Source organism: Hirundo rustica, chromosome 15 (assembly GCF_015227805.2).
Source record: "Hirundo rustica isolate bHirRus1 chromosome 15, bHirRus1.pri.v3, whole genome shotgun sequence".
In the NCBI taxonomy this organism is placed as follows: Eukaryota; Metazoa; Chordata; class Aves; order Passeriformes; family Hirundinidae; genus Hirundo; species Hirundo rustica.
The window spans coordinates 14,442,558-14,467,931 of record NC_053464.1 but is presented as its reverse complement, the minus strand read 5'-3'; the positions used below and the strand labels follow the sequence as shown (position 1 = coordinate 14,467,931).

Here is a 25,374-nt window from a genome sequence, read left to right as displayed (position 1 = left end):
CCCAGAGGCCGGCAGCAGCAGGCGGGGCACTTGCAGGGCACATCCTGCTCTCCACTCCCCTTTGTTTATCATCAATCCTGGCATCAGGCTCCTCACCCGTCTCAGGGAGAGGTGTTACACAGAACCCTTCCCAGCTGCCGGGGCTCCTCTGGAGCCCTGAGAAACGACGGAATCCTGGAATGCTTTGGGTCGGAAGGGACTTTAAATCTCTGGTTCCAGCTCCCTGCAGGGAACCTTCCACCAAACCAGGCCGCAAACCAAATCCTGCAGATTCTCAGCAGAGCTGGGTTTGCTTTTGTCGCCCCCGGTTCTGTTGCTGCGATGGGAACGGGGCAGAATTCTTGTTTTGACCTCTGTGCCCGCTGGCAGGGGTGTTGTGAGCAGTCTCAGGAGTCACTGCGGGGAATTTCCCAGGTGTTTGTTTTATTTATCTGGGAGATCTGTGCAGCTGAGAGCAGGGCTTCAGCAAGGACACTAAATAAAAATTGTCCTGTGAACCACAGCACCGTAGTTTTATCAGGTTATACCCTTCTCCTAACCCAAAAATAAAGCAACTGAGAAACGCTTTAAAAAAACTTTTATTCCGTTTTTAGTCTTATATAGAAAGCGAAACAATGCAAATGTTGTAATTCATACTATTGCATTCAGAAATCAACTATCTCTTAATTACAATACATTATAGAAGTTTCTTATCTATTAGCTTTTTACCACACAGTACTATTAATACCTTAAAGGTAATCATCTAAAATTACCCCTCCTAGGTCCCACTACAGTGCACCTTTCGTAGTTCTATTTCTCTAAAGTATCTAATCTTATTTTCAAAGTCATCCTTTAAAATTTGTCTCCAATTCCCTTTCTTTCTCAACAATATCCATCCTATTCTACAGCATTTATAATGCAACATTTCTTGTCTCACAATTTACATACAGATGCATACTATATATAAACCTTCTATCAAACTTTAAAAATTCTCCACAAATCCATTTCCTGCAGATCCCGCTCCTGCTCTGCCTCCGGAGCAGTTTGCCAGGAGCTTTCCTGGAAGAGAACGACTCAAATGGCCACAAACCCATTTTTAGGTACATGTGTGACTGTAGCCCAGGCCTGCAAGCAGGGCCATAAATGCGTATTGTGCTCGCATGTGCTCGCACCGTTCCCGTGCCATTGTCGAGATCTCCCCCGGTGGTGCTCTGGGAGAGCCGGTAAAAACTTTCCCAAATTGTTGCAATAACCTATCAATCCTCCCTGCACCGGTGTTTGTGCTCTCCGAGACAAGGATGAACTGTGTGGAGCCTTTCCGTCGTGCTGGCTTTGCAATAAATCACAGGCAGAATGAAGTTCGCTGCCGCTTCAGCGGCTGGGGAGGCGGTGGGCGTTTGTTCAGGCACCAGGGAAGGACCTGTGCTCCTTTTTCTTCCGGGATCAGCTCCTTAATCCAGGCCATCAATTTGCACGGATCCCTGCAGTCCTGAGGAATCCAGCCAGGAATCCTGCTGACATTCTGCTGGAATCCCTTCCCCCGGCTCCTCTGTCCCGGGCTGGCTGTTCCTGGTGGCAGAGAAAGGCACAGAAGGGAAAAGGAGCTGGACTTCCAGGAGGAGAGGCAGGGAGAGGGTGGCTGCTCCCTGCCCTGAGGTGCTGCAGGGCTGCCAGGCAAACCGGCCACGCTCCCTCTGCCTCAGGTTGCCAAAGAGATTTCCCAAAACAATCTCTTCCCAGCCAGCGCGGAGAAAGCAAATTGGGGTTTTGCAGACCTAAGTCAATTTTAAAGTGCTGTCAAACACGGGATTAAAACCCTCTGACATCCTTCGACATCAAACCCCGAGCGCTTTCAGCTGGAATCAGGGAGAGAGCAAACAAGGAGCCCCACCAGGCCAGGCTTTTCGGTCATTCCTGCAATCCCAGCTGCTCTGTGATGTTTTCCCCTGGGATTTGCTGTTCCAGGAGCCTGGAGCAGTGCAGGAAGCACAGGGAGGACGTGGCAGGGACGTGGTGACAACAACAGCATGGTACTTTCTGTCCAAATGAGTGGAAACAAGGGAGAGGGACTTGCCTGGGATCATTCCCAGGGTGTTCCCAGGGGGAATTTGGCATGAGCCGCCCACGGGGAGCAGAGGTAGCTCTGAGCTGCTGAGGAACCCAAATGAATCAGGTCTGTTAATTCCCCTCCTCCTCTCTGCAGGGAGATGCCAACAGGTCAGACACAGACGAGGACAAGACATCTGCCAACTTCGAGGACGAGTTTGAGAAGCTGAAAGACCTCAGAGCCACAGGTGGGGGTTTTTTTGTGTCTGCGTTTTCCCGGGAATCTGGGAGCTCCAGCTCCGCTCCCACAGTGGAAGAATCCAGTTTATCTGGCAGTTAATTCCATTGCCAAGTCACCAGAGCAGCTCTGCAAAGTGTAGGGGACGCTAAATGAGCATTGATATTTCCTTTTAGGCAGATGTGGTGGGTTTTTGGTTTTTTTTTTCCCCTAATTTAAACGTCCCCAAGAATTTTTAGCTGTGTCTCCTCCTCCCCCCCGCACCATTAGCACGGAGCGCTTTGCTGACAGCGATGTTCTCACCCCACTTCTCGGCAGCTTTTCCAATCAATCATGTTCTCGTCTGCTCCTTTTGGTTTCCCACACGAAATGCATTCGGGTGAGGTTTGATGGATGGAAAGCGCCGCTGCTCATTTGTGTTCCAGGAGGGTCTGGCAGCCGGATTGAGGGGAGGGCCCCCGCTGCCCTGGTGTACCAAAAACCTGGGATTGGAGGTGACAGCCTTCGCCTCGCAGCCAGAGGGGTGACAAAAAAAGGGATCACGCATTTTAACAGCGAATGATGGCAAACGGGAGCCGCTTCAGCTCCTGCTCCCTTCGATTCCCAGCCTGGGCTCTGTTAGGATCCCTCCAAGTGCTCCTAAACCAGGATTTGTTCCAGCCGAGGAAGCGCTGGCTGTGGGGAGCAGGCGGAATTCAGGGTTTTCTGGGGGAGCTGAGGCACAGCTGGATCGCAGGGAGGTGGTGGAGCTGCTCAGGCTGGAGACGAAGCAACAAATCCCCAAGTGACCGAATGTCCCTTGCAAATGTTTGGGAAAGGGCTCACGGGACCAAAACCTGCCCCAGCTTCAAACAAGGAGAGATTCCCCGGGGGAAATAAACATTGTCACCTCTGCTCAGGTGACACAGGGGTAGAAAGCAGGCGCTGTCAGTCCAGGAGTGACGGTGGCCAGGGGCCAGCTGGTGCCTCCAAAGGCTCCAACAGCTCCAGCGCAGAGCTCCTGGCGCGTGACACGCTCGGGGGCACACGGGGCAGAGCAGCAAATCTTAGCCGGAATTTCCACCCTCAAGGCGGATGCCAGCGTCCCCGTGGATCTCTGGGGTGCAGACCAGGGATTTGTGCACAAATCAAAGCAAATTTTACTGTGAGAGCCCCCCCGGTGGAACGAACAGAGCAGCGGGAAGGCGCTCGCTTGGATTTCTCCCTGCAGACCTGAAGGGCTTCCCTTCTGATCCTTCCCCCTTCTCAAGGGGTGGTTCTGAAACACCAGCGGATTTCTGATTCCTTGGAAGCAGAGCCCGCTCAGCCCAGCAAAGCAGGAGTTAGTTCAGCTCTAGTTTGGGGTTTGAAGCCAGCCTTGGTGCTGTTACGGGGCTGGAGGTGTTAGGTCTGCTCTGGTTCAGGGTAAATATTGGGGTTTGCAGCCTGTTCTTGCCGTGCAGCTGAAATAGTGGATTTTTGGGGTTGCCACAGTGCTGTGCCATTAGATTTCTGTTATCAGCGGGTAAAAGCGACTTCCATTTCCTGTCCCCAATGTTTGCTGAATGCCTCCCCATGTGTGAGCTTCAGGCACATCAGAGAATCCCAAAAAATCCCAGTGCAGCTCTGCGTGACACGGACAGGAGGTGAAATCCCTCGGTGGAATTCAGCCTGGAAATTCTCTGCCAGCCCCAAAACCCCAATTCCACCCTCTAAATCCCAATGAACAGAGCACAAAACTCCCTGGAAGCGCTCAGGGATCCAAGGGGCTTGGAGAAACCTGACCTAGTGGGAGGCATCTCTGCCGATGGGATGGTATGGGATGGGAGATGGGATGGGATGGGATGGGAGATGGGATGGGATGGGATGGGATGAAATAAGATGAGATGGGATGGGATGAAATCAGATGGGATGGGATGGAATGGGATGAAATAATATGAGGTGGGATAGGATGAAATGAGATGGGATGGGATGAAAGATCGGATGAGATAAGATAAAATGAGATGGGATGAAAGATGCGATGGGTGGGATGGGATGAGATGATCTTCAAGGTCCCTTCCAAGCCACTCCCTTCCATAATTCCACCACTCCTTTGGAGGACACCGAGTTCCCAAACCCCCTCGGGAGCTCGCAGCATTCCCCTGATGCCTTTCCGCACCACTACTTTCAGCCCGCAGCTCCTCTTGGCAGGGTCCCAGTGTCCCCTCACGCCGTGCCCTCTGTCCCCCTCTGTGCAGAGATGAAGATGTACTCGCTGGCTGTCACCCCCAACGGGCACCTGGAGGGCCGGGGGGGCCGCGCCCCCGCCCATCATCATGCGCACCGCCGCCACCCCGATGCCCACCCCAAAGTGCTCCCCGCACCTGGACTCCCTGCACGCCCTGGGGGACTCGAGGAGGGGCAGCAACGCCTCGCTGGACCCCACGGGCTACGACCAGAAGTCCTTGGTAGGTTCTCGTGGCCAACAACCGCCCCTCAAAGCGACGCAGGGCGCGGGGTCTTTTGGTTTCCGGGTCGTGGGGGCGTTCTGGGGTGGAAGGGATCCGCGAGGATCCAGGGGATGATCCTGCAAGTTTGGTGTTGTCAGCGCCAGCTGAGCTCAGCTTAGGGTCACGTGAGGTGAGGGTGAGGTGAGGGACGCCGCTGGAGAATGAAAGGGAGGGTGATGGGAAAGGTGCAGGAAGGCAGGAGGAGAACAGAGCTGGGGTGTGCAGTGACTACAGAGTCCATGGAAAGGGAAAACAGGGATGCACCGGGATCCAGCGTTTTCCTGCCTGGTGCCTCACTGGAAGCCCTTTCCAAACCACCTCACTGGAGATGACCTTAAGTGGAGACAACCATCTCACATAACCTTAACAAGTCCAGTCACCCCAGCGACCCCTCAGAGCGGGAGCAGGAGCCTTTTCCAAGCACACCGGCTCTTTGGGATGTCTGGGAGAAGTTGCCAGGTGTTCCTGTGAGGATGAGGTCTCCTTCCCCCTGGTGTTTTAGGGTCCTATCTTGAATTTACATTGCGTCAGGGGCTGATTTTCCCTTGAGCTCTGGTTACGGTCCCGCAGCCCTGCTGAACGGGAGCTCGAGGGAACAAGGGATGAGGGGGTTTGGAATGAGGAGATGGGATGAGATGATCCTCAGTGTCCCTCCCAAGCCAATTCCGTAATTCCTTTGGAAGGCGCTGAGTTCCCAAAGCCCCCCTCGGGCGGTGGTGACGTTTCCCCGAGGCCAGGAGCGCACCAGGAGCTGCTGCTCTGGCAGCCGTGCCTGCTGCAGGGGGGCCGGGAGGGCAGCTCTGTGCGCACAAACTGGATTCCTGCCGCCGCTCTCCCGTCCCGCTCCTCGGCTCCGTGGCCGCGGGATCATGTTCGAATCAAGGCAGCAGACCGTGACGGCTCCTCACGCCCAGGCACAGCCGCCATCCCCCCCCTTGCTAAGCTGCTTAGCCAACCTAATGCCTTTGGAAAGAAAACAGAGCAGGCTGCTGCTCGCCTTGGGCTTTGGTGGGATTGCGAGCTGCTGCGGAGGGATGTTCATCCCTGCAATCCTCTCCCAGGGAGCGGCGGTGCCACCAGCCAGAGGCAGACGGGGCAGAAAGGGGAGAGCAGGCCAGCACTGAGGAGGAGGAGGAGGAGGAGGAAGGCAGTTTGCCTTGGTTTGTGCTGGGAGGAAGCCACAGAGGGAAAAATGGGAGTTTTCCTCCTGGCTTTTCTGCGCTGACCTTAAGCTCTCTCATCCTGGGAATTGCCTGGTACCTGCCCGCGTGCACCGACACGCGCTGAGGAGAAACGTTCACTCCACTGCCTCACGGAGCGAATGGAAGGAAAGCAGCGGAAATAGGGGCACAGTTCCCTCCAGGCTCTGGGGTGACTCAGGTCCCCTTTGGAGGGTGGGGAAGCTGTGAGCTGAAACCCCCTGAACGGGAGCCAGCTCACCAAAACGCCGCTTATTGGTGTCTTTGGGCTCATCTTTTATGGAGATTTAGTGCTGTCAGGGGGTCACCAGCACAGAGGACCCCCTGAACATGAGCCAGCTCAGCAAAACGCCGCTTATTGGTGTCTTTGGGCTCATCTTTTATGGAGATTTAGTGCTGCCAGGGGGTCACCAGCACAGAGGACCCCCTGAACGTGAGCCAGCTCACCAAAACACCGCTTATTGGTGTCTTTGGGCTCATCTTTTATGGAGATTTAGTGCTGCCAGGGGGTCACCAGCACAGAGGACCCCCTGAACGTGAGCCAGCTCACCAAAACACCGCTTATTGGTGTCTTTGGGCTCATCTTTTATGGAGATTTAGTGCTGCCAGGGGGTCACCAGCACAGAGGGTTGGTGGCTGTGCTCCAGCTGTGCTCCAGGACCACCTCCAGCGCGGCCTCGGCCGGGTGCTCCCGCCTCGGGGCTGGAGTTGGAGCGGTGTGAAACGCGGGAAGGGGAGGCTGCAGCAGTGTGATTTCAGGTGGTGGAGCTGCCACCCATCTCCCAATACGCATCTCCTGCGGCAAAGCCGCCTGGGGAGGATTCAGGCAAAGCAGTCGGGTGCGCACACCGCACACACCACGGCCAGCTCAGCAAAGAGAGGCAGGAAGGGCCTTTGGGATGAGAAATTCCAGCAAAGGTTTATTCCAGCAAAGGTTTATTCCAGCAAAGGTTTATTCCAGGAAAGGTTTATTCCAGCAAAGGTTTATTCCAACACGCCAAAAGGGATCAGGAGGAAAAGACCTGACGGTTTCTGCGCAGGGTTAAGTGTGGGGTCAGGAACCAGTGAGGGCACAGGGGTGGTGCAAAGGGCAGTGCCCTACAGGGGACACGGGGCAGCCGCCAGGGATGCCACAGCCAATGGGGAAACCGGGAAAGGAGAAACCAGGAGAATTAGGGGCACATGGGGAGAGCAAAACTGGGCTGGATCACACAGTGTTGCAAGGCACCATGGAGGAAATCTCCTCCAGCCAGGGTGGAAAACCCTCTGGTAGCTCTTTCCAGGGCAGGACCCTGGGGATTCCCCTGAGAGGTTTGAGGGATTCCACGGGAGGCTGTGGCTTCCACCGACCCGGGCAAAACACCCCCGATCCTTCGTCTCCCTCCCGCCAACCACCCCTCCCAACGCCTGCCTTCTCCCCCAGTCCAGCCTCCGCAGCTCCCCCTGCGCCAACTGGGGCACCGGCAGCAACTGGGGGCAGCCGCCGCTCCAGCTGGAACAGCTGGGCCAGGGCGCCCAGCCTCAAGAAGAAGAACCAGTCGGGCTGAGTAACGGGAATCGCTGCTGTCGGAGAGGGAAAAGGCCAGCAGGACGACGACTCGGACGACGCCAAGTCCAGCACGCTCAGCCGGCCCTCGCTGCCCCGGCGGGCGGAATCCCTGGATTACCGCGGCTCCCAGGAGCTGCCCGAGCTGCTGCAGGTGCCCTCGGTGCGCCAGCTCGGGCTGGGCCCCGCCGCGCTGCTGCCCGCCGAGTTCCACGACTGCAACGGCAAGACGGGACACGGCCCCGCCGAGTTCTTCCTCAGGGTGGACGGGCACAAGGAGGACGGCCTGGACTATGAGGATGACATGGAGGACGTGAGTGCCGCGGGGGCTGGGGGAATCGTGTTTTAAATGGCTTTTCCCAGTCCCTAAAAAGATGGATGGTAATCTGGTGTGGAAACGTTATTGCCTCAAGGCTGGGGCTAGGGGCTCGTGTTTTAAGCGGCTTTTCCCATTCCCTAAAAGGATGGATGGAAGTTCGGTGTGGAAATGTTATTGCCTCAAGGCTGAGGTTAGGGGCTCGTGTTTTGAGTGGCTTTTCCCAGTCCCTAAAAAGATGGATGGTAATCTGGTGTGGAAACGTTATTGCCTCAAGGCTGGGGCTAGGGGCTCGTGTTTTAAGCGGCTTTTCCCATTCCCTAAAAGGATGGATGGAAGTTCGGTGTGGAAATGTTATTTCCTCAAGGCTGGGGTTAGAGACTCGTGTTTTGAGTGACTTTTCCCATCTCTAAAAGGATGGATGGAAATCCGGCATGGAAATGTTATTGCCTCAAGGCTGAGGTTGGGGGCTTGTGTTTTGCGTGGCTTTTCCCATCTCTAAAAGGATGTTTGGAAATCCAGTATGGAAATATTGCCTCAAGGTTGGGGCTGGGATTAGGGTTAGGGGCTCGTGTTTTAAGTGTCTTTTCCCATTCCCTAAAAGGATGGATGGAAATCCACTGTGGAAATATTGCCTCAAAGCTGGGGTTAGGGTTAGGGGCTCGTGTTTTAAGTGTCTTTTCCCATTCTCTAAAAGGATGGATGGATGGATGGAAATTTGGCGTGGAAATGTGTTATTGCCTCAAGGCTGAGGTTAGGTTTAGGGTTAGGGTTTGGGGTTAAGGGCTCATGTTTTAAGTGGCTTTTCCCATTCTCTAAAAGATGGATTAAAATCTAACCTGGAAATGTGTTGTTACCTCAAGGCTGGGGTTAGTGTTACAGGCTTGTGTTTTAAGCATTTTTTTCCCATCCCTAAAAGGATGGATGAAAATTCAGCATGGAAATGTTATTGCCTCAGAGCTGGGATTAGGATCAGGATCAGTGTTAGGGTTCGGGGCTCGTGTTTTAAGTGGCTTTTCCCATCCCTAAAAGGATGGACGAAAATCCAGTGTGGAAATGTGTTATCGCCTCAAGGCTGGGGTTGGGAACGGCGATCCCGAGCCACAGGATGAGCCTTTACTTCCTGAAAGATCCCTTGAAGAGATCTTTTTTGGGCTCTGACACTGCAGTGGCATACTGTGAGGTAAAAACTTATTTTTTTCCAAAAATGCCTCATTTTTGGACCAACTGGGATTGTCCCATTGGCCCAGGATTCCTCCAAAAATGAGCTGCAGACACAACAGGTGAATGGCTTTACTCACAGGAGCTGTCAAAGCCTAAAAATAAATGTTCTACACTTAACTTTTTGGTTGCTTGAGCCTTCTTGGGTTTGGCGCGACTCTGTATCTCAAAATGACACCTTCCCAGAAGTCTTGTTTGTCCTGTCCATCTCTCCCCTTTTTCCACCCCTTTCCTCCTTATTTTCTTGGACAAACGTGACGACAGCCGCCACAGCTGTGACTGCCCACAGAGACGCTGAAAAGCCATTTCCTGCCCCTTCCTTCCACAAAAACACTGTGAAAGTTGAAGAGGCAGGGAAATAAAAGAGGAAGAAAAGGTGTTCCTTCTTTTCTATCCAGAGTTGTTGCTACCGGATCCGCAAAGCCCTGGAGCCCTACAAACCCCAGTGGTGCAAGACCCACGAGGACTGGTCCCTCTACTTGTTCTCCCCACAGAACAGGTAAGAAATTCCAGTGAAATTCCAGCCCGGCAGGTGTTCGAGGTCATGGAATATTGCCTTCCTAGCGAGCTCTCCGCTTGGGAAAAATCCCTCAGAGCTTTAGAATTCCAGCTCCTGGTTTCGAGGTCAGGTTTCCAGTTCGGTGCGGGCAGAGCTGCGTGTCAGGATGAGCTGCTGTCAGTGGTTTGGCCAGCATTAGTAATAATTAATAATTAATAATTAATGACAGTCGTGGCCGAAGCCTGTGGGGATGCTGCCTCACCACCTGGGCTGGCGCTTTGGGGAGGAGCCTGTTCCTGACCCAAACTTCCACAGGATCTGTCCTTCCCGCCTTCCTCCAGGTTCCGAGCGACGTGCCAGAAGGTCATTGCCCACAAAATGTTTGACCACGTGGTGCTGGTCTTTATCTTCCTCAACTGCATCACCATAGCTCTGGAGAGACCGGACATCGACCCCCTGAGCACGGTGAGAGGCATTTCCTCCCTCCATCCCCCCGCCCAGGTCTTCACCTCCTCAGGACCAGACCCTGCTAGATAAATGTTGGGTTTCCGACTTGTCTCTCTTTGTCCCTCTGCGTTTTCCAGGAAAGGATATTCCTAAGCGTCTCTAATTACATCTTCACTGCCATCTTCGTGGCTGAAATGATGGTTAAGGTAATCAGAGCTTCACCCCACGGCCCAGAGCAAACTCTGGCAAAGACCACGCCGGAGTTACGATCTGCGTGGAGGTTTCAACCTCTCCCTTCTCCTGGCTGCAGGTGGTGGCCCTTGGCTTTTTCTCCGGGGAGAACACGTACCTGCAGAGCAGCTGGAACGTCCTGGACGGAGTCCTGGTCTTTGTCTCCATCATTGACATCATTGTGTCCATGGCATCAGCAGGAGGAGCCAAAATCCTGGGAGTCCTTCGTGTGCTGAGGCTTCTGCGGACCCTGAGGCCGCTCCGGTACGCGCTGATAAATCAGAGAGTTTGGGGAACGCACAAGGTCTTGCTTAATGGCGCGAAAAAAACTGACATGCCACACGGGTAGAAACATCTTTGGGCACCTCTAAACTCGGTGAGGAACTCTTTGAAAACAGCGAAGTGAACTCCAAACCCACCTTCTCCGGCTCGGAGACGCGCGGCTGGAGCTTGGGGCGAGGGGCGTTGCCACAATCCGGAGCGAGTGCGGTCAGAGCCTCCCCCACACCGCGGTTTTATCAGCCCTTCCCAAGTCACTTCTTCAGCTGCACAACCTCCCAGCCTTCCCCAGAAAAGAGGGGTTTGCAGCTGAACGGGTGCTGACGAGGATCTGATGAGCTCCGGGATCCTTCTGAGGATCTGATGAGCTCCAGCATCCTTCCCTGTCCTCCTGACCCTGCCAAGCATCCCTGCAAAGCAGCTCCTCCCGCAGCGAGGCACAGGAGGGCAGAGCTTCCAGAGTCTGAGAACAGGAGCAACGATCACTTGTATCCTAAAGATAATGTGTATTTTATCTTTATTGCGTTGTGATTACGCAATAAGGAGGGATAATGCTTGGGAGGGGGGGGATTTGGATCAGCTCCTGCTCTGGCAAGAAACAGGAGCCTTTTTTTTTTTTTTTTTTTTTTTTTGCCAAAATTTTAGGGGAATGAGGCAGTCGCCTCCAAAAACCTGGAAACTTTCTGGGACAAAGCCGTGCTTGTGAGAGTGATGGGAAGAGGGAATCTTTTAGGCCACAAGAACAGCAGCTCTTTGTGCTGTGCGTCACCTCGGTGACAAGGAAATCAGTGTGTTCTGGTGGCACCAGGGTCCCCTGGCAGTGCTGGCTCCCCAGGACACCCTGTGTGACCCACGGAAGCGGGAACAGAATCCAGGGCACGGGGCAGTTCACGAGGAAAGGGAAGGGGGAAAGAGGGAATCGGTCTTTGGGAATAACTAGGCCAGATCCTATGAATAGAAAGGAATTCATAAGAATTCATCACCTCTCACCACCACGGCCTCACCGAGCACAGGAGGGCTCCAGGGACCACTCCTGACACTTGGAGGTGCAGTTCAGCCTCCACATGATTCCTCTCAAACAAGACCCTGTGGAAATGCTGCAGCACAAAACTCCTTTCTCTGGGCTTGGCAGGCACAAGGCGTCGTTATCCCTGTGAGCTGCAGCTGCCTGCAAGGACTCACCCTCTACAAGCCCGTCCTCAAAACAAATTCCATGGTTTTTAGGGAAGGGCAGTGCATTCCCCAGGCTCTCCTCCAGGAAAGCAGCGCCCCTGCTCTTCCTAACACCCAAAACCTGCCTCAGAGCACACCTGGAATGTCTGCTTCCCAGCGGGATTGACCCTCTGGCTCTGTGGGGCTGTTGGCCACCGGCTCCCGCCAGCTAAGAGCCAGTTCAGGAACTAATTAGGAAACAAATTGGAATGGCTCTGTTTGCAAAGTCGTCATGGCCACCGCTGCAGGAGGAGCACCAGACGTGCTCTGCAGGCCCACGGGGAAGCTGTCCACCTGCTGGGGGAGGAAGGAGGGTCCTGCCTGTGTCCCTGTGTGGGATCGGAGCCCTTGGAGGGAGGCACAAACGCCCCGCAGAGGGATCTCTGTGACATCCTGCCCACAGGGAGTCTCTCCCCTCCTCACTCTGCCCAGCTGTCACCGCTTGGATTCCATCTGACGTGGCTGGGAATGTCCTGGTTGTCTGAAGGAATCCCTGCCTGCAGGTAGAGGAGCAGCTGAGTGACAACAGAACACGCATGAAAATTAAAAGTTGTCTTTTTTTTTTTTTTTTTTCCCCAGAGTCATCAGCAGAGCCCCAGGTCTGAAGCTGGTGGTGGAAACCTTGATCTCCTCCTTGAGGCCTATTGGGAATATTGTTCTCATCTGCTGTGCTTTCTTCATTATCTTCGGGATTTTAGGGGTCCAGGTAGAGTATTTCCCTCCCCTGTCAGAGACTGCTGCAAAAGAGAAGCTGCTGTTCTCACCCGCTGGGGTTGAGGTGGAAATAACGAGCTGAAACGCCTCCAAAGGAAGATTTCAGTTTGGGAGGGAGAGCCAGGCTTTAGGAGAAATGATCCAGGGTGGGACTGGCAGCTGCTCCCAGCAAGGATCTCAGGATCAGGAGAACAGACAGACCTCCCTGATGAACTCTGCTGAGGGACTGGAAGATAAATCAGAGAACAGGCTTCTCAAAGCTGCTGATTTCTTTATTTTTTTTTTTTTTTCCTTTGTCTTCTCAAATGCAGCTTTTTAAAGGCAAGTTCTACTACTGTGATGGCCCCGATGTCAAAAACATCACCACGAAGGCCGACTGCACCAACGCTCACTACAGATGGGTCCGGAGGAAGTACAACTTCGACAACTTGGGGCAGGTAAAGTCCTCCCTGCAGGGATTTCCTGGATGAGCACTAGAAATGTGTGGCTTCAGGAGGGTGTGGAGCCTCCATCACGGGAAGTTCCCAAAATTGATGTTGCAGTCATCTACCAGCGGGTTGATGTTTGCACTCGGTGACCTTTGAGGCCTTTTTTATCCTTGGTCATTCTTATGGCTTGATCTGGAAATCTCTGTCTTTTACGCTAAATGTGTAAAGATGGATCGGATCAACTCTTGGTCTCCTGCTACGGTTGTACAATTCCTTGGTTTTCGGAGTGCAATCCCTCAGCTGCCCCTTTTGTTCTCTGGCTGTTCTCTTTGCAAATAATAAAAATGAGCTGGCTGAAAAGCAGGCGAGGCCGTAGGAGGAGTGGGGATTTTCTTCTCTGGGGGCTGAAAGGTGACACCAAGCTCTCCCGTCCGTTTTCCAGGCCCTGATGTCCCTGTTTGTCCTCTCCTCCAAGGACGGCTGGGTGAACATCATGTACGACGGGCTGGATGCCGTGGGCATTGACCAACAGGTACCTGTCCTGCAGAGCTCAGCTGTGCTCCTCTCAGGGCTGGGGATTCCGGGGTTTTTGAAATCCCAGGAAGGAGCAGAGCTCCTTGAGGTCGTTGAGCTGCCGGTTTTCCGGTTTTTTTTTGGAGTTGCTTTTCCACGTCCGCTTCCCGTGTAGGGCAAGCTCTGACGTGCCCTGCATCAGAGGATGTAGAATGGATTAGAATGAGGGGGCTTGAGGATGGGAAACCACCGGGAATGCTGTGAGAAAGGCAGTCAGTTTGTGAGTCCCGTGGCATTTTCCGTGGGAAGCCGAGTCTCGCATGAGTAGGACCCACCCAGAGCCGCAGTAACGCTTTGGGCTCCATTTCCCCCCACTTCTGAAGATCTGGTAACAACTGAGAAACATCAAGCAGGAGCCCACATCTGAAAAATTAAAAATCTGGAGCCTATCTTTAGCTGAAACAACCCTGCTGGTGGGACGATGCTCATCCACTGAGATGTATCCCAAGCTGTGTGAAATAAACGCCAAAATAATTAAACCCTCTGAGGCAGTTTTGGGTGGGTTTTGTGCACCAAACAGTAAAATTTTAGTCAGCGAGAAGGCGAATGAGAGGAAAACACCTTGGGAAAAATCTCCCCCCAGTCCTCCTCCCCACACGACTTGTTGCTCCAAAATTCCGAATTAACCCGCTTGGTCTGTGCCGCTTCTCCCCGGTTTTCCCCCTCCCGCAGCCCATCCAGAACCACAACCCTTGGATGCTGCTCTACTTCATCTCCTTCCTGCTCATCGTCAGCTTCTTCGTGCTCAACATGTTCGTGGGGGTGGTGGTGGAGAACTTCCACAAGTGCCGGCAGCACCAGGAGGCGGAGGAGGCGCGGCGCCGGGAGGAGAAGCGGCTGCGCCGCCTGGAGAAAAAGCGCAGGAGTAAGGAGATGTACCTGTCTGGTCGGTAGAGTGCCTTACAAACCAAAATCTTTCTGAGCCCTGCCTGCTCCCAAAGCCAGATTTCCTTTTGGGTTTGGTTTTTTTGTTGTTTTTTTTTTGTTGTTGTTGTTGTTGTTGGTTGTTTTTTGGGTTTTTTTTTCTCGTTGGTTTTTTTTCTCGTTGGTTTTCTTTCTCGTTGGGGTTCAAGAGGTCGCGTTGCTCCGTTACCTCTTTGGCGGTGCCTTAAGGCTGGTGACACCTCGGGATTGTCCTGGTGGGAAGAGTTACCTGTTCACCTGGCCGGGGAGAAAATCCTCCTCCAGCAGAGTCCTCTCACGAGGCTGTGCCGAGCGCCCAGGGGTGAAGAGCTCCAGTGCTCCCCCCGTGCCTGGAGACCCCTCCGAGGATCCCCCGCGCCTTAACGCGCCGCCTTGCACCCCGAGGACGGCGGTGGGGTTTGATTTGGGGGTCCTTTTGTCAGCTGAAACAGCGCTGGTGCAGTCTGGGAGTCCTGGAGCATGGCCCCGCATGCCACAGACGCTGCATGGGGACACGGCCAGAGCCCCGGGGCGGGAGAATTCCTCTCGGGAAGATGTCCTTGACAAGAGATGCTCGTCCCATTCCAGGCTGGGACTCAGTCCTGGGACTCCTTTTGTCCTTGGAATGCTGGCCAGGGCCATTAGCCAAAAAAGGGCCTTTAGCCAGAGTTTCCTTCTCAGTGGATCCAACAGGGAACATCAAAACCCAAAAGCGCCTCAGCCTGTGCTCCTTTCCTGCCCCAAACCTGTTCATCCCTGCCTCCCCTGGGAGGGTATTCCCAGGAAAACTGCCAGGAAAGCAGCCCCAGCTCTCCCAGGAGTTTCAGCGAGCAGGGAGAGCCTGCCAGGCTCATTTCTGAGGAGTGAGCAAACCCGGCTTGGCCACTGAGATCAAAGCTGGGCTTAGTCAGGGGTAAGGCCGAGCTTTTGCTGCCCTGCTTGCTGTGACTCTGCCTGGCCGTGTCACCTCCTGGAAGGAACAAAAACTGTGACAAACTGGCCGTGTCCCACACGTCCAGCCACGGATGTCCGTTTCCAGCTGGAAAAGCAGCCCAGCCCCAAGGACACGGGCGGCACAGGCTGCGCTGGGATTTTCCCTGCCTCATTCCCTGCGTCCCTCCAGGCCTGAGGCAGGAGCTGTGTCCCTCAGAGCCCCTCTGCTGCTCCTTCTGAGAGCCAGGGGACACCTCAGCACTCAATGGTGGCACCGCTGTCCCCACGGAGCCCCAACGGCGCCACAGCGAGGGCCGAGCCCATTTGAGTTTAGCCCGTTGTGAGCTCAGTGCCCGGCTCAAAATGAAATCCAGCTCAGACACTGAGCCTCTCCTGAGATTTCCAGGAGTTCAAATGCAATTTCCTCCCCCTCTTCCCATTCTGCTTGGGCAGTCTGTGGGGGGAAATACTGGAGGCAGCGTTTGCAGCACAGCCAGGAGAATCAGTTTTAGGGTCCCAGGGGCTCTCCTTGTGCAGTTCTACCCCGATGTGCTGACCTAAAAGACATTCAGATAAACTCCAAGTGTATATGAAATTTAAAAAAAAAAAAAATAAAATTAAGAAAAGCAATTTTTTCAGCCTCCTTAGAGAAAACAGGGGCACAGGTTTGGAGGCACAGCTCAGTTCCTGATTGGGAAATAAATCTTATTAAAGCCTGGCTGCGACTCCACAGCTCAGACACGGGGAAGAGCCAGTCCCTGTCAGAGTGATGGACACTGTGACACTGTCCCTCCGCATGCGCCACCTCCGAGGAGCTATTTCAGAGCAGCCATCGCACAGATGAGGGTTGTAACATTTCACAGAGAGCACACGGGGAGGAGGACAGATTTCTGGAAGGGGATCAAGTCAGTGGAGCAGCTGAGAAGGGAAACATTTGGCCATGTGCTGGGCTTCCAGAAGGTTCCCTGAAAACTGCCTGGCTCTACCTGCAAGGGCAGCCTGGCGTCCAAGGTGGAGCTGTCAACAAGGTGAACCCGAATAGCTGCCGCACATTTGGGAATTTGCTGCTTCCATTTCAAGGGGTTTTTTTTGTTGTTGTTGTTTTGTTTTGATTGGGAGGGGTTTGAACCTCAAGGGTGCTTGAGGTGACGATGGATTTGATGAAAACAAAAAAAAAAAACCCACCAAAAAAGCCGTGGCAGACTCAGAAAGATGCGAGCTGTGACCGTGGGCGCTGTGTGTGTGCTGCTGGAGCCGCGGGGTCTGCGTGCTGACAGCAGCTGGCAGCTTCCCCTGCTTCCCTGTGTCCTTCCCACCGCTTCCATGTGTCCCAGCACGCCGTGTCACCCCTGTGGAGCAGCAGGAGAGAGCCCGGTCCCCCCTCAGAGAGAGGAGAGAGGAATGTGGCAATGCTGACAGAGATCCCTGCTTTTAACTCGGCCAGCATTCCCAGCGTTGGGCAGACCAGGAGAGGAGGAGGAATTTGTGTTTTAACGGGAGGAAAATCCAGCCTAGGTCACAAATGCACCGTGTCTGTGTGCGCTGTCCCCTGTCTGTGATGTCCCCGTGTCCCCTGGGGACTGAGGGCTGGGGGGTCTGTCCCTGCCTGCACACACAGAGATGACCCATGGAGCTGTGGCAGGATGGGCTTGGGGCTGGGAATGGGTTAAACCTCAGCTGAGTGGTCCTGGGTACAAATCCCGGGCTGGATCCAGGATGTGGGGCCTGGCAAAGGGATTGCTCCTAGGGCACAGCCCTGGGAATGGGATAAACCTCACCTGGGGGATCTGGGTGCCAATCCCAGGCTGGATCCAGAATTTGGATCCCATCAGAGGGACTGCTCTGTGGAAAACACAGCCCTGGGAATGGGATAAACTTCACCTGGGGGATCTGGGTACAAATCCCAGGCTGGATCCAGGATTTGGGATATGGCAGAGGGATTGCTCCTAGGACACAGCCCTGGAATGGGATAAACTTCACCTGGGGGATCTGGGTGCCAATCCCAGGCTGGATCCAGGATTTGGATTCCAGCAGAGGGATTGTTCCTGGGACACAGCCCTGGAATGGGTTAAACCTCACCTGGGGGATCTGGGTGCCAATCCCAGGCTGGATCCAGGATTTGGATTCCAGCAGAGGGATTGCTCCTAGGACACAGCCCTGGAATGGGATAAACCTCACCTGGGGGATCTGGGTGCCAATCCCAGGCTGGATCCAGGATTTGGATTCCAGCACAGGGATTGTTCCTGGGACACAGCCCTGGAATGGGTTAAACCTCATCTGGGGGATGTGGGTACAAATCCCAGGCTGGATGCAGGATTTGGGATGTGGCAGAGGGATTGCTCTGTGGAAAACACAGCCCTGGGAATGGGATAAACCTCACCTGGGGGATCTGGGTGCCAATCCCAGGCTGGATGCAGGATTTGGGGGTTGCTCCATGGAGAGCACAGCCCTGCAGCAGGGCCCAGCTCCATCTCAGGTGGGATGGGCAGTCTCCACCTGCTCTGGGGTGATTTTTCAGCAGGAAGGTCCCTCTGACCCTGATTCCCCGCTGTCACCACCTCAGATCTTCCCAAAACATTTATTTTTCCCCGTCTGAGGGCCGCTTTGCTGGAGGGGCTGGCAGCAGGTTCGCTCTGCTCCAGGAGAGCAGAGGGCAGGGGGTGAGGACACTGAGAAACGCGTTTGATGTGGTTTGAAAGGCAGAATTGCTCAGTGAACTTTTTTTTTTATGCCAAGGGGAAAAAAAGAAAAAAATTCAAGATAAACCAGATTTTTTTATTTTTTTTTTCCCTGACACTGTCCCTGCTCCGTCCATTATATCCAAGTGCAATTTAACACTCCTGCTGCTCTCGGCCTTTTAATGAGCTCCTCAGAAGACGCGGACCGAAAGCAGCCTCCCCAGATTGAAGGTTTTGATTAAAAACACGTGGATCAGCTCGATCTCCTCTGCCTGTGGGATCCAGGGCCCAAATCCAGCCCTCCTGGATCTGCTCCATCAGGTCAGCTCCGGACTTCAAAGGCTGCAGGAGGGTCTGGGTGACACTGGGGGCTGAAAGCAGAGCAGGAAAAGCTGGAAAAGCTGGAAAAGCTGGAAATCACAGCTTCAGCTGGGAGCAGAGTGCCTTTCGGTGGTGCCCCTTCGGGAAGACCCCAAAAACTGAGAATTCAGAAATAGTCTCTCCTGATTTCAGCTCTGTGAGAGGAGGGTGGGCACAAATCTCTCCCTCCGAGGCTTTTCCCACCAGAGCTGGGGATCGTGGAAGGACGAGGCGGATTTAAAGCCCCAGCAGAGGTGCCTTTCAAAGCAGGGAGTGCAAACCTTTCCCTAGAGGGTTTATGAGTGATATTTCGATTTAAACATCCTCTCAGTGCCCCGACCCTCTCTGCACCCAGCAGAATCCCTTCAGCTGGAGCCACAGTTTTTGGGTGCTGCATCCCTGGGTGTTGAGAGTTTCCAAGCAGGGAATTATCAAAGCCTGCTGCTTGTTTTTCCAGGCAGCTGCAGGTACAGAGCCGCTCCGTTCCAGGCATGAATAACCCCATTAGGGCTTTCTAATGTTTCATGCAGAGCATTGTAATGGAGGAGCTGGAGCTGGGAATTGTAATGCCAGCTAAAAATGCTTTTAAGCCAGGGAACGGGGCTTCATTAATTTCCATGTCAGCAGAACCACAAGCAAAGTTGAAATACTCCGCAGAGAGGTGAGGTTCGAGTGTTAGCCAGCATCTAAAAGCAGGGGGAGGAAAGGCTGGGATTTTCCCTTTTTCATCTGTTTGATGGGTTTTTTGGGGGGGGGGGGGGTTTGTTGGTTTTTTTTTTTTCCCCTCTTGCATTTCCACCAGTTCAAACCAGCTGCTGAAGGGAAACTTGTCTGTGTTTAATGGAGAGAGAGCACCATCCCTGGGCACATCCTGGCTCCTTGGGCACATCCCTGGGCACATCCCAGCTCCCTCCGGGCACATCCTGGCTCCCTCTGTCCATCCCTGGGCACATCCCAGCTCCCTCCTGGCACATGCTGGCTCCTTGGGCACATCCCTGGGTACATCCTGGCTCCTTGGGCACATCCCTGGGCACATCCCAGCTCCCTCCAGGCACATCCTGGCTCTCTCCAGGCACATCCCAGCTCTCTCCAGGCACATCCCAGCTCCCTCCAGGCACGTCCTGGCTCCTTGGGCACATCCTGGCTCCCTCTGTCCATCCCTGGGCACATCCCAGCTCTCTCCAGGCACGTCCCGGCTCTCTCCAGCACATCCCATCTCTCTCTGCCAGCCTGGCACGGGCAGCATCTCCTGGAGTGGACACTGCATGGGATCCCCCCGAGCACGGCCCTGCTGCATGTGGTTGTTGTCCCCTCTGTCACCTCCCTCCCGGCTGTCCTTGATGTTCTCCCCCTGCGGGAATTCCTTCCCCGTCCCTCCAAAGGAGCCAGGCTTCTCCCAGAGCTCCCTCGGGTTAAGCCTGGCCTAACTTTTCCCGGCAGGGATTTGGGCAGGCCTGGGCAGTGCTGAGAGAGAGACCTGTGGGACCCCTCTGTGCTGCAGGACAGACCCTCCTTTGGGTCCGGCTGCTTCCTCCTCGGATTTTTTCCTCTCCAGCCCGTGGAGAGAAGGAGCTGCCAGGGAATTTAGGGGGTTTTCAGCTCAGTGCCTGGCAGTGGGAAATGCCTTCTTGTGATTCTCCTTCTGTAATTAGTCGATAAACCAGAGTAAACACCTGATCTTTTGCTGGATGGTGAATAAATCAGGGGTTTGGGCAGGTGAGAGGTGCTTTAAACCACCTGCAACCTCTCTTCCTCTTGTCCTGGAACCCATTAATCAACCAGCCATCATTAATAAATTCCCCCTTAATACAACATTTAACTATTGAGGGGATTCTCAGACCTCCCAAGGAGTTATTTGCACTCCCAAGAAGACATTTCCCTAAAAATATATCTAAAAAAAAAAAAAAATAAAATAAATAAGGGCAAGGATGTTGTAATCCTGAAAACACATGAAAGCACATCGTCCAGGCTGAAATAAATATTGTACTGCGATGTTTTTATTATTATTTTTCAGGCAGGCTGAGCTCAGTAGCAGAGACAGCCCCAGCAGTCCAAGATGACTCGTAGGATTAAGGCACATGAAAGCAACAGGGGGAAAAAAAATTGTATTCAAAACCGACTCTGGTTGCTTTCATCTTGTTTTTCCACACCCCCTTAGCAGAAATTAAAAAAAAAAATAAAGCCTCGGTGACCCTGGTCAGAAGGAAATGTTTTTCAAATGCCTCCACTGTACTTTTAACTACCAGGGGAAAAAGAAAAAAATACATTTGAAAGAGAGCTGCAGATTCTGTTTCACTTTATCCAATTAATTTTAAGGTTTTGGATTCTGATCTGGCATCAGCTGCGCCAGAAAAAAAAATTAAAAAAAAAAACCTCCCACGTTTCAAGAGCCCTTCCATCTGAAGGGTATTAGCAGGATGAGAGGAGTGGGAGATGGATTTTGGGAGGGCACTGAGTGCTCCTGAACCGAGTCCTCTCCTCATCTTCAAGGCGAAGCAGCTTTTTCTGAGCTCCTCGTGCACTTGGAGCTGAACTGGCTGAAATATTTACAAAACCCCCTCTCCGTGAAGAACAACCCACTTGTAAAACCCGCAGCGGTGCTGCCTCGGCCCTGGGTAAACTCGGGATATTTACATTGCTGGAGTTTGGAAGGAATTTGACTCCGTGCAGTGCCCAGAGCCGTCCCTGTGGTCGCAGTTTCGCTGGAGAGGGATGCACGCAGCAAACGCGGCCCTGGGGTCCAAACACTCCCAGGAATTCGGTGACAGGCAGAAATTTCCATCTTTCGAAGAGAAAAAAAGGAGGAATCACGGCCAGAGGCAGAGATATAAAATTCCCCGTGGATGGTTTCAGATGCAGCCGTGCCCTCAGCCCTAGGTGTATTGTTTAATTCTATATTTTATACGTATAAATGTCTATTTCTTTTTCCAGAGGAGCTTGTGCTGCTTGTCCTGGCAGAGCCAAGCGCTTTGTGGCTGTGTCCTGTGTGCTCCCATCCCTCAGGAATGCCCTGCTGCTTTTCCTTAGGCCTTCCAAACGCCCCCCAAAAAAACTTTCTGGAGCTCGGGGCGTGTTCTTCTCCCGGCTGGAATATTCCTGGCAGCACCCGCAGGATTGGGAGAGATGAGTCCTGCCCTAAGCTTTGCCCTCACCTGCAGCTGAAGCTTGGCTGGGTTTGAAGCTTTTCCCTCGGCTTTGGGTCCCGTGTCCATCCCGCTCCTGCCCCTGCCTGCTTCCCGTGCCAGGAGGAGACTGTGGGACACGGGGAAGGGCCTGGCTGGCACCGGAGTCTGCTGATCCCAAAAATCCCCACCGGGGCTGGGGCGGGAGGCAGAATCACTCAGGGGTCATGGAGGAATTACACAGGGATCACACAGGGATCACATATGGGTTACATGGGGATCATTACATAGGGATCATTCAGGGGTCACTCAGGGTTTACACAGGAATTACACAGGGATCACTCAGGGATCACTCAGGGATCACGCTCGGATCACTCAGGGATCATTCAGGAATTACACAGGGATCACTCAGGGGCCACTCAGGGATCACACAGGGATTACATAGGGATCACTCAGGGATCACACAGGGATCACACAGGGATTACATAGGGATCATTACGTAGGGATCATTCAGGGATCACTCAGGGATCACACCGGAATTACTCAGGAATCACTCAGGGGTCACTCAGGAATCCCTCAGGTTTTACACAGGAATTACACAGGGATCACTCAGGGATCATGCTCGGATCACTCAGGGATCTTTCAGGAATTACACAGGGATCACTCAGGGGTCACTCAGGAATCACTGAGATTTTACACAGGAATTACACAGGGATCACTCAGGGGTCACTCAGGAATCACTGAGATTTTACACAGGAATTACACAGGAATTACACAGGAATTACACAGGAATTACACAGGAATCACTCAGGGGTCACTCAGGAATCACTGAGACTTTACACAGGAATTACACAGGAATTACACAGGAATCACTCAGGGGTCACTCAGGAATCACTGAGACTTTACACAGGAATTACACAGGAATCACTCAGGGGTCACCTAGGGAATCTCTCAGCCGCTCCCCATGCTTTGTCCAACTCCGTTTCCCACCCCGTGTCCGGGTGGGAGGTGAGCTCCGGCCCCGCCGCCCCCCGGGCTCACGGCTGTCCCGTGTCCCCACAGAAGCCCAGCGCAGGCCCTACTACGCCGACTACTCACCGGCCAGGAGATCCATCCACAGCCTGTGCACCAGCCACTACCTCGACCTCTTCATCACCTTCATCATCGGCGTCAACGTCATCACCATGTCCATGGAGCACTACAACCAGCCCAAGGTAGGAGCTGCACCCACCCCGGGGCAAAATCGGCCTCGGGGCCGTTCCCAGCGGCGCTTTAGGGGTTTGGGGTTTTGTGTTTTCATCGTCTGTTTGTGGCCCTGCAGTTCTCTAGTGTGTAACTCCGAATTCACGGTGTGAGTCGCTGCTGCTCTCCCGTTTTGGTCAGACACAGCAATGCCACCCCAGGCCTGGGGATCAAGGACTCCTCACTGCCTCAGGCCATGAGAAATGTAAATAAAAGTGAGTTGGGAGGCAGCAAATTTGGGGTAAATTGCTTAATTAGCTGGAGCTGTAATTGGAAGGTTTACCCCCGATATACAAATGGACCAAACTGATCAAAGTGTGAAATCCTGTGACCATTGTCCATTTTTGGGTGCAGCCCCTGCGGGATTTTTTCTGCCCTAATTGTACCTGAGGGCCCTTTGATAAATAGAAACACTTTTTATCCCCTTAATTTTGTTTCTAGGTAGTCCCAAAAAGGCATCACCAGTGTTTGGGGAGCCTCAGCATTCTGGTCCAGCTCTGCCATTTGGGACTCACTGCCTCAGGCAAAATCTCGATTTCCCTGCTTTGGGTAAAAAAAAAAACAAAACAGCTAACGGAGAGTGAATCAAGCTTTTACGAGGAAAAGATCAAGCCAAATATTTCCTGCCCTGATCCAAACCTGACTGAGCCTCACACTGGAGATCAGTCTGGAGTTTCAGAACATTGCACTGACAGATATAAACTCGGAGTTACGGCGTGCAGAGCGTTTCTCTCCCTCAATGAATTTCGAACAAACCGATTTAAAAGTACCATCCTCCCTTTTTTAACGTGTTATAAAGTCATTCTCCCCTCAGAACGCCTCTGGCATAAATCACAGGGGCTGATAAGTAAACTCATAGAAATTTATAGAATTTTTCCATCTCTCAATTCTCCATGTCGTTATCATTTATGAAGCTCAGCATTTACTTTTCCGGCATTCCGTGGTAACCTGCAAATGGCCAGAGGGTAACTCTGTGTGTTTCACACCCGGGTAATTCCTTTGTTTCCCATGGAAATGCTGTTTATCCAGATTAGGTTTTATTTACGCTTGGTTTGCGTTCACTTAACGCAGAGCTGTAAATCCAAATGGGAGAAGTCAGGCTCATGCTTTGGCTGGAACAGGAAATTTTCCCGTGGGGTTTTTTGGGGGGTTGTTTTGTTGGACTTTTTTGGGTTTTTTTTGATCTGCCATTTTATTTTAGGTACTGGATACCTAAATAGGGAGCGTTGCCAACACCTGAGAAACTTCCAGCTCTCATTCCCAAAAACCAGGGCATGGCCATGCCCTGGTGACCTCGCTGTGTGTGGGGCCAGCAAAGCCAGGCATCACACAGAGGGGACACAAAGAGCTTTCCTGTGCCCTGGGAGCTCCTGCAGGCTCCTCTCTTGCATTTATTTCCAGTTTTGTCCGGTTTGATGCTCCCGATTCCCATTTTTTATTGGAAATTCGGAGTCCTGTGCTGCCCTGAACTAAACTCCCCTTCCCTCCCTCCCGTCCCCAATCCCTCCCCACACCAAGAGCTGCTTTTCCCCCCTCGGCTGTCTATTTTAAGTCCCCACAAGATTCCTTTGCTATTGTTGGCCCCCAGCTCCAATGAAACCCGCTATAAACACTCATCATCCTCAAGTATAAACACTGCGGATTCCTGACTTCCGAGAGCGGCTCCGCCGAGAGCGGGAACGCTGCACCAAATATGGACACGCTTTGCCCAGCTCTGGAGATGTCCCATTTTTCAACAAGGCGAGGTTTAATCCATCTCCAAGGTTTATTTATCCTCCTGGGCTTTTCGAAGCCTTTGTCCCGAGGGCTGGAATCAAGAAATGATCCGTGGGGGGTTTTTCTTCTCCCCGAGGCTGGGCAGCTCAGGCCAAGGAATCTTCAGGAGATGGGGAAGGGGAGAGTTATTTCGTGTCTGGCCCAGGCTGAACGATCAGTGCACTGAGCTTGAACCTGGCATTTTTAGCAGAACTACCCTTAGTGCTTGGGAGGGTTTTGTTTGACTCAGGGGCCGAGCCCTCACCTGAGTTCTGCTGGGTGGTTTAGGGAGCTCCGGGAGCCTTTATGAGTTTATCCCTGATGTTTCCGTGCTTCTCTCACCCCGCTCCCTGCCAGTCCCTCCGTGGGGGTCCAGGATGGGATAACTGGGCTGGCCTAACTGGGATCTCTCTTTACAGTCCCTGGATGAAGCCCTCAAGTACTGCAACTACGTCTTCACCATCGTCTTCGTGTTCGAGGCGCTGCTGAAGTTGGTGGCCTTTGGTTTCCGGAGGTTTTTTAAGGACAGGTGAGGGCATTTTTGAACCCCTGCGGGTTTGGGATTCAGGGCTGGATTGACCCAATTCCAGAGCCAGATTCCAGGGAGGTGCAGCAGCTCTGGTGGCACGGGAAGAGCACAGGGCTGGGTCTCTCTGCCTGCAAACTTTGTGGTGTAAGAACTGAAACTCCTGAGAACTGCTGGCTGTGGTTTGCAGGAGGGATTCAGGGGATCTCCCACAATTCCAGATGCATCTTTCCCCACCCAGGACTTCCCTTCCCACCAGGCCTGACCAGCTCAGCTTTGAGGTCAGAAACACTTCCCAGCCAGCTCCCAGCCGGATTCTGTGGCTCACAGGATGCCTGCACCAGCTGCTCGGAGCTGGTTTCGTACCACCTAAAAATCACGGGCCTGGATGAGAATGAGGACGGGGTTTCGCACTTCCCGTTATTAACGCAAATGTTAACAGAAAATTCCCTCCTCTCG

At 53.2% G+C, this 25,374-nt stretch overlaps 1 protein-coding gene across 1 annotated transcript in view; it reads left to right on the top strand.

The window, feature by feature from the left end:
- CACNA1H (calcium voltage-gated channel subunit alpha1 H) overlaps positions 1–25,374 on the top strand; it is a 110,568-nt gene that overhangs the window by 64,386 nt on the left and 20,808 nt on the right. The window contains 15 exon segments of the mRNA XM_040078798.2: positions 2,183–2,273; positions 4,480–4,532; positions 4,534–4,689; positions 7,354–7,404; positions 7,406–7,789; positions 9,412–9,512; positions 9,854–9,977; positions 10,097–10,165; positions 10,270–10,454; positions 12,261–12,387; positions 12,707–12,832; positions 13,266–13,355; positions 14,069–14,261; positions 22,455–22,606; positions 24,809–24,918. Coding sequence (XP_039934732.1) covers positions 2,183–2,273; positions 4,480–4,532; positions 4,534–4,689; positions 7,354–7,404; positions 7,406–7,789; positions 9,412–9,512; positions 9,854–9,977; positions 10,097–10,165; positions 10,270–10,454; positions 12,261–12,387; positions 12,707–12,832; positions 13,266–13,355; positions 14,069–14,261; positions 22,455–22,606; positions 24,809–24,918 — 2,012 coding nt within the window.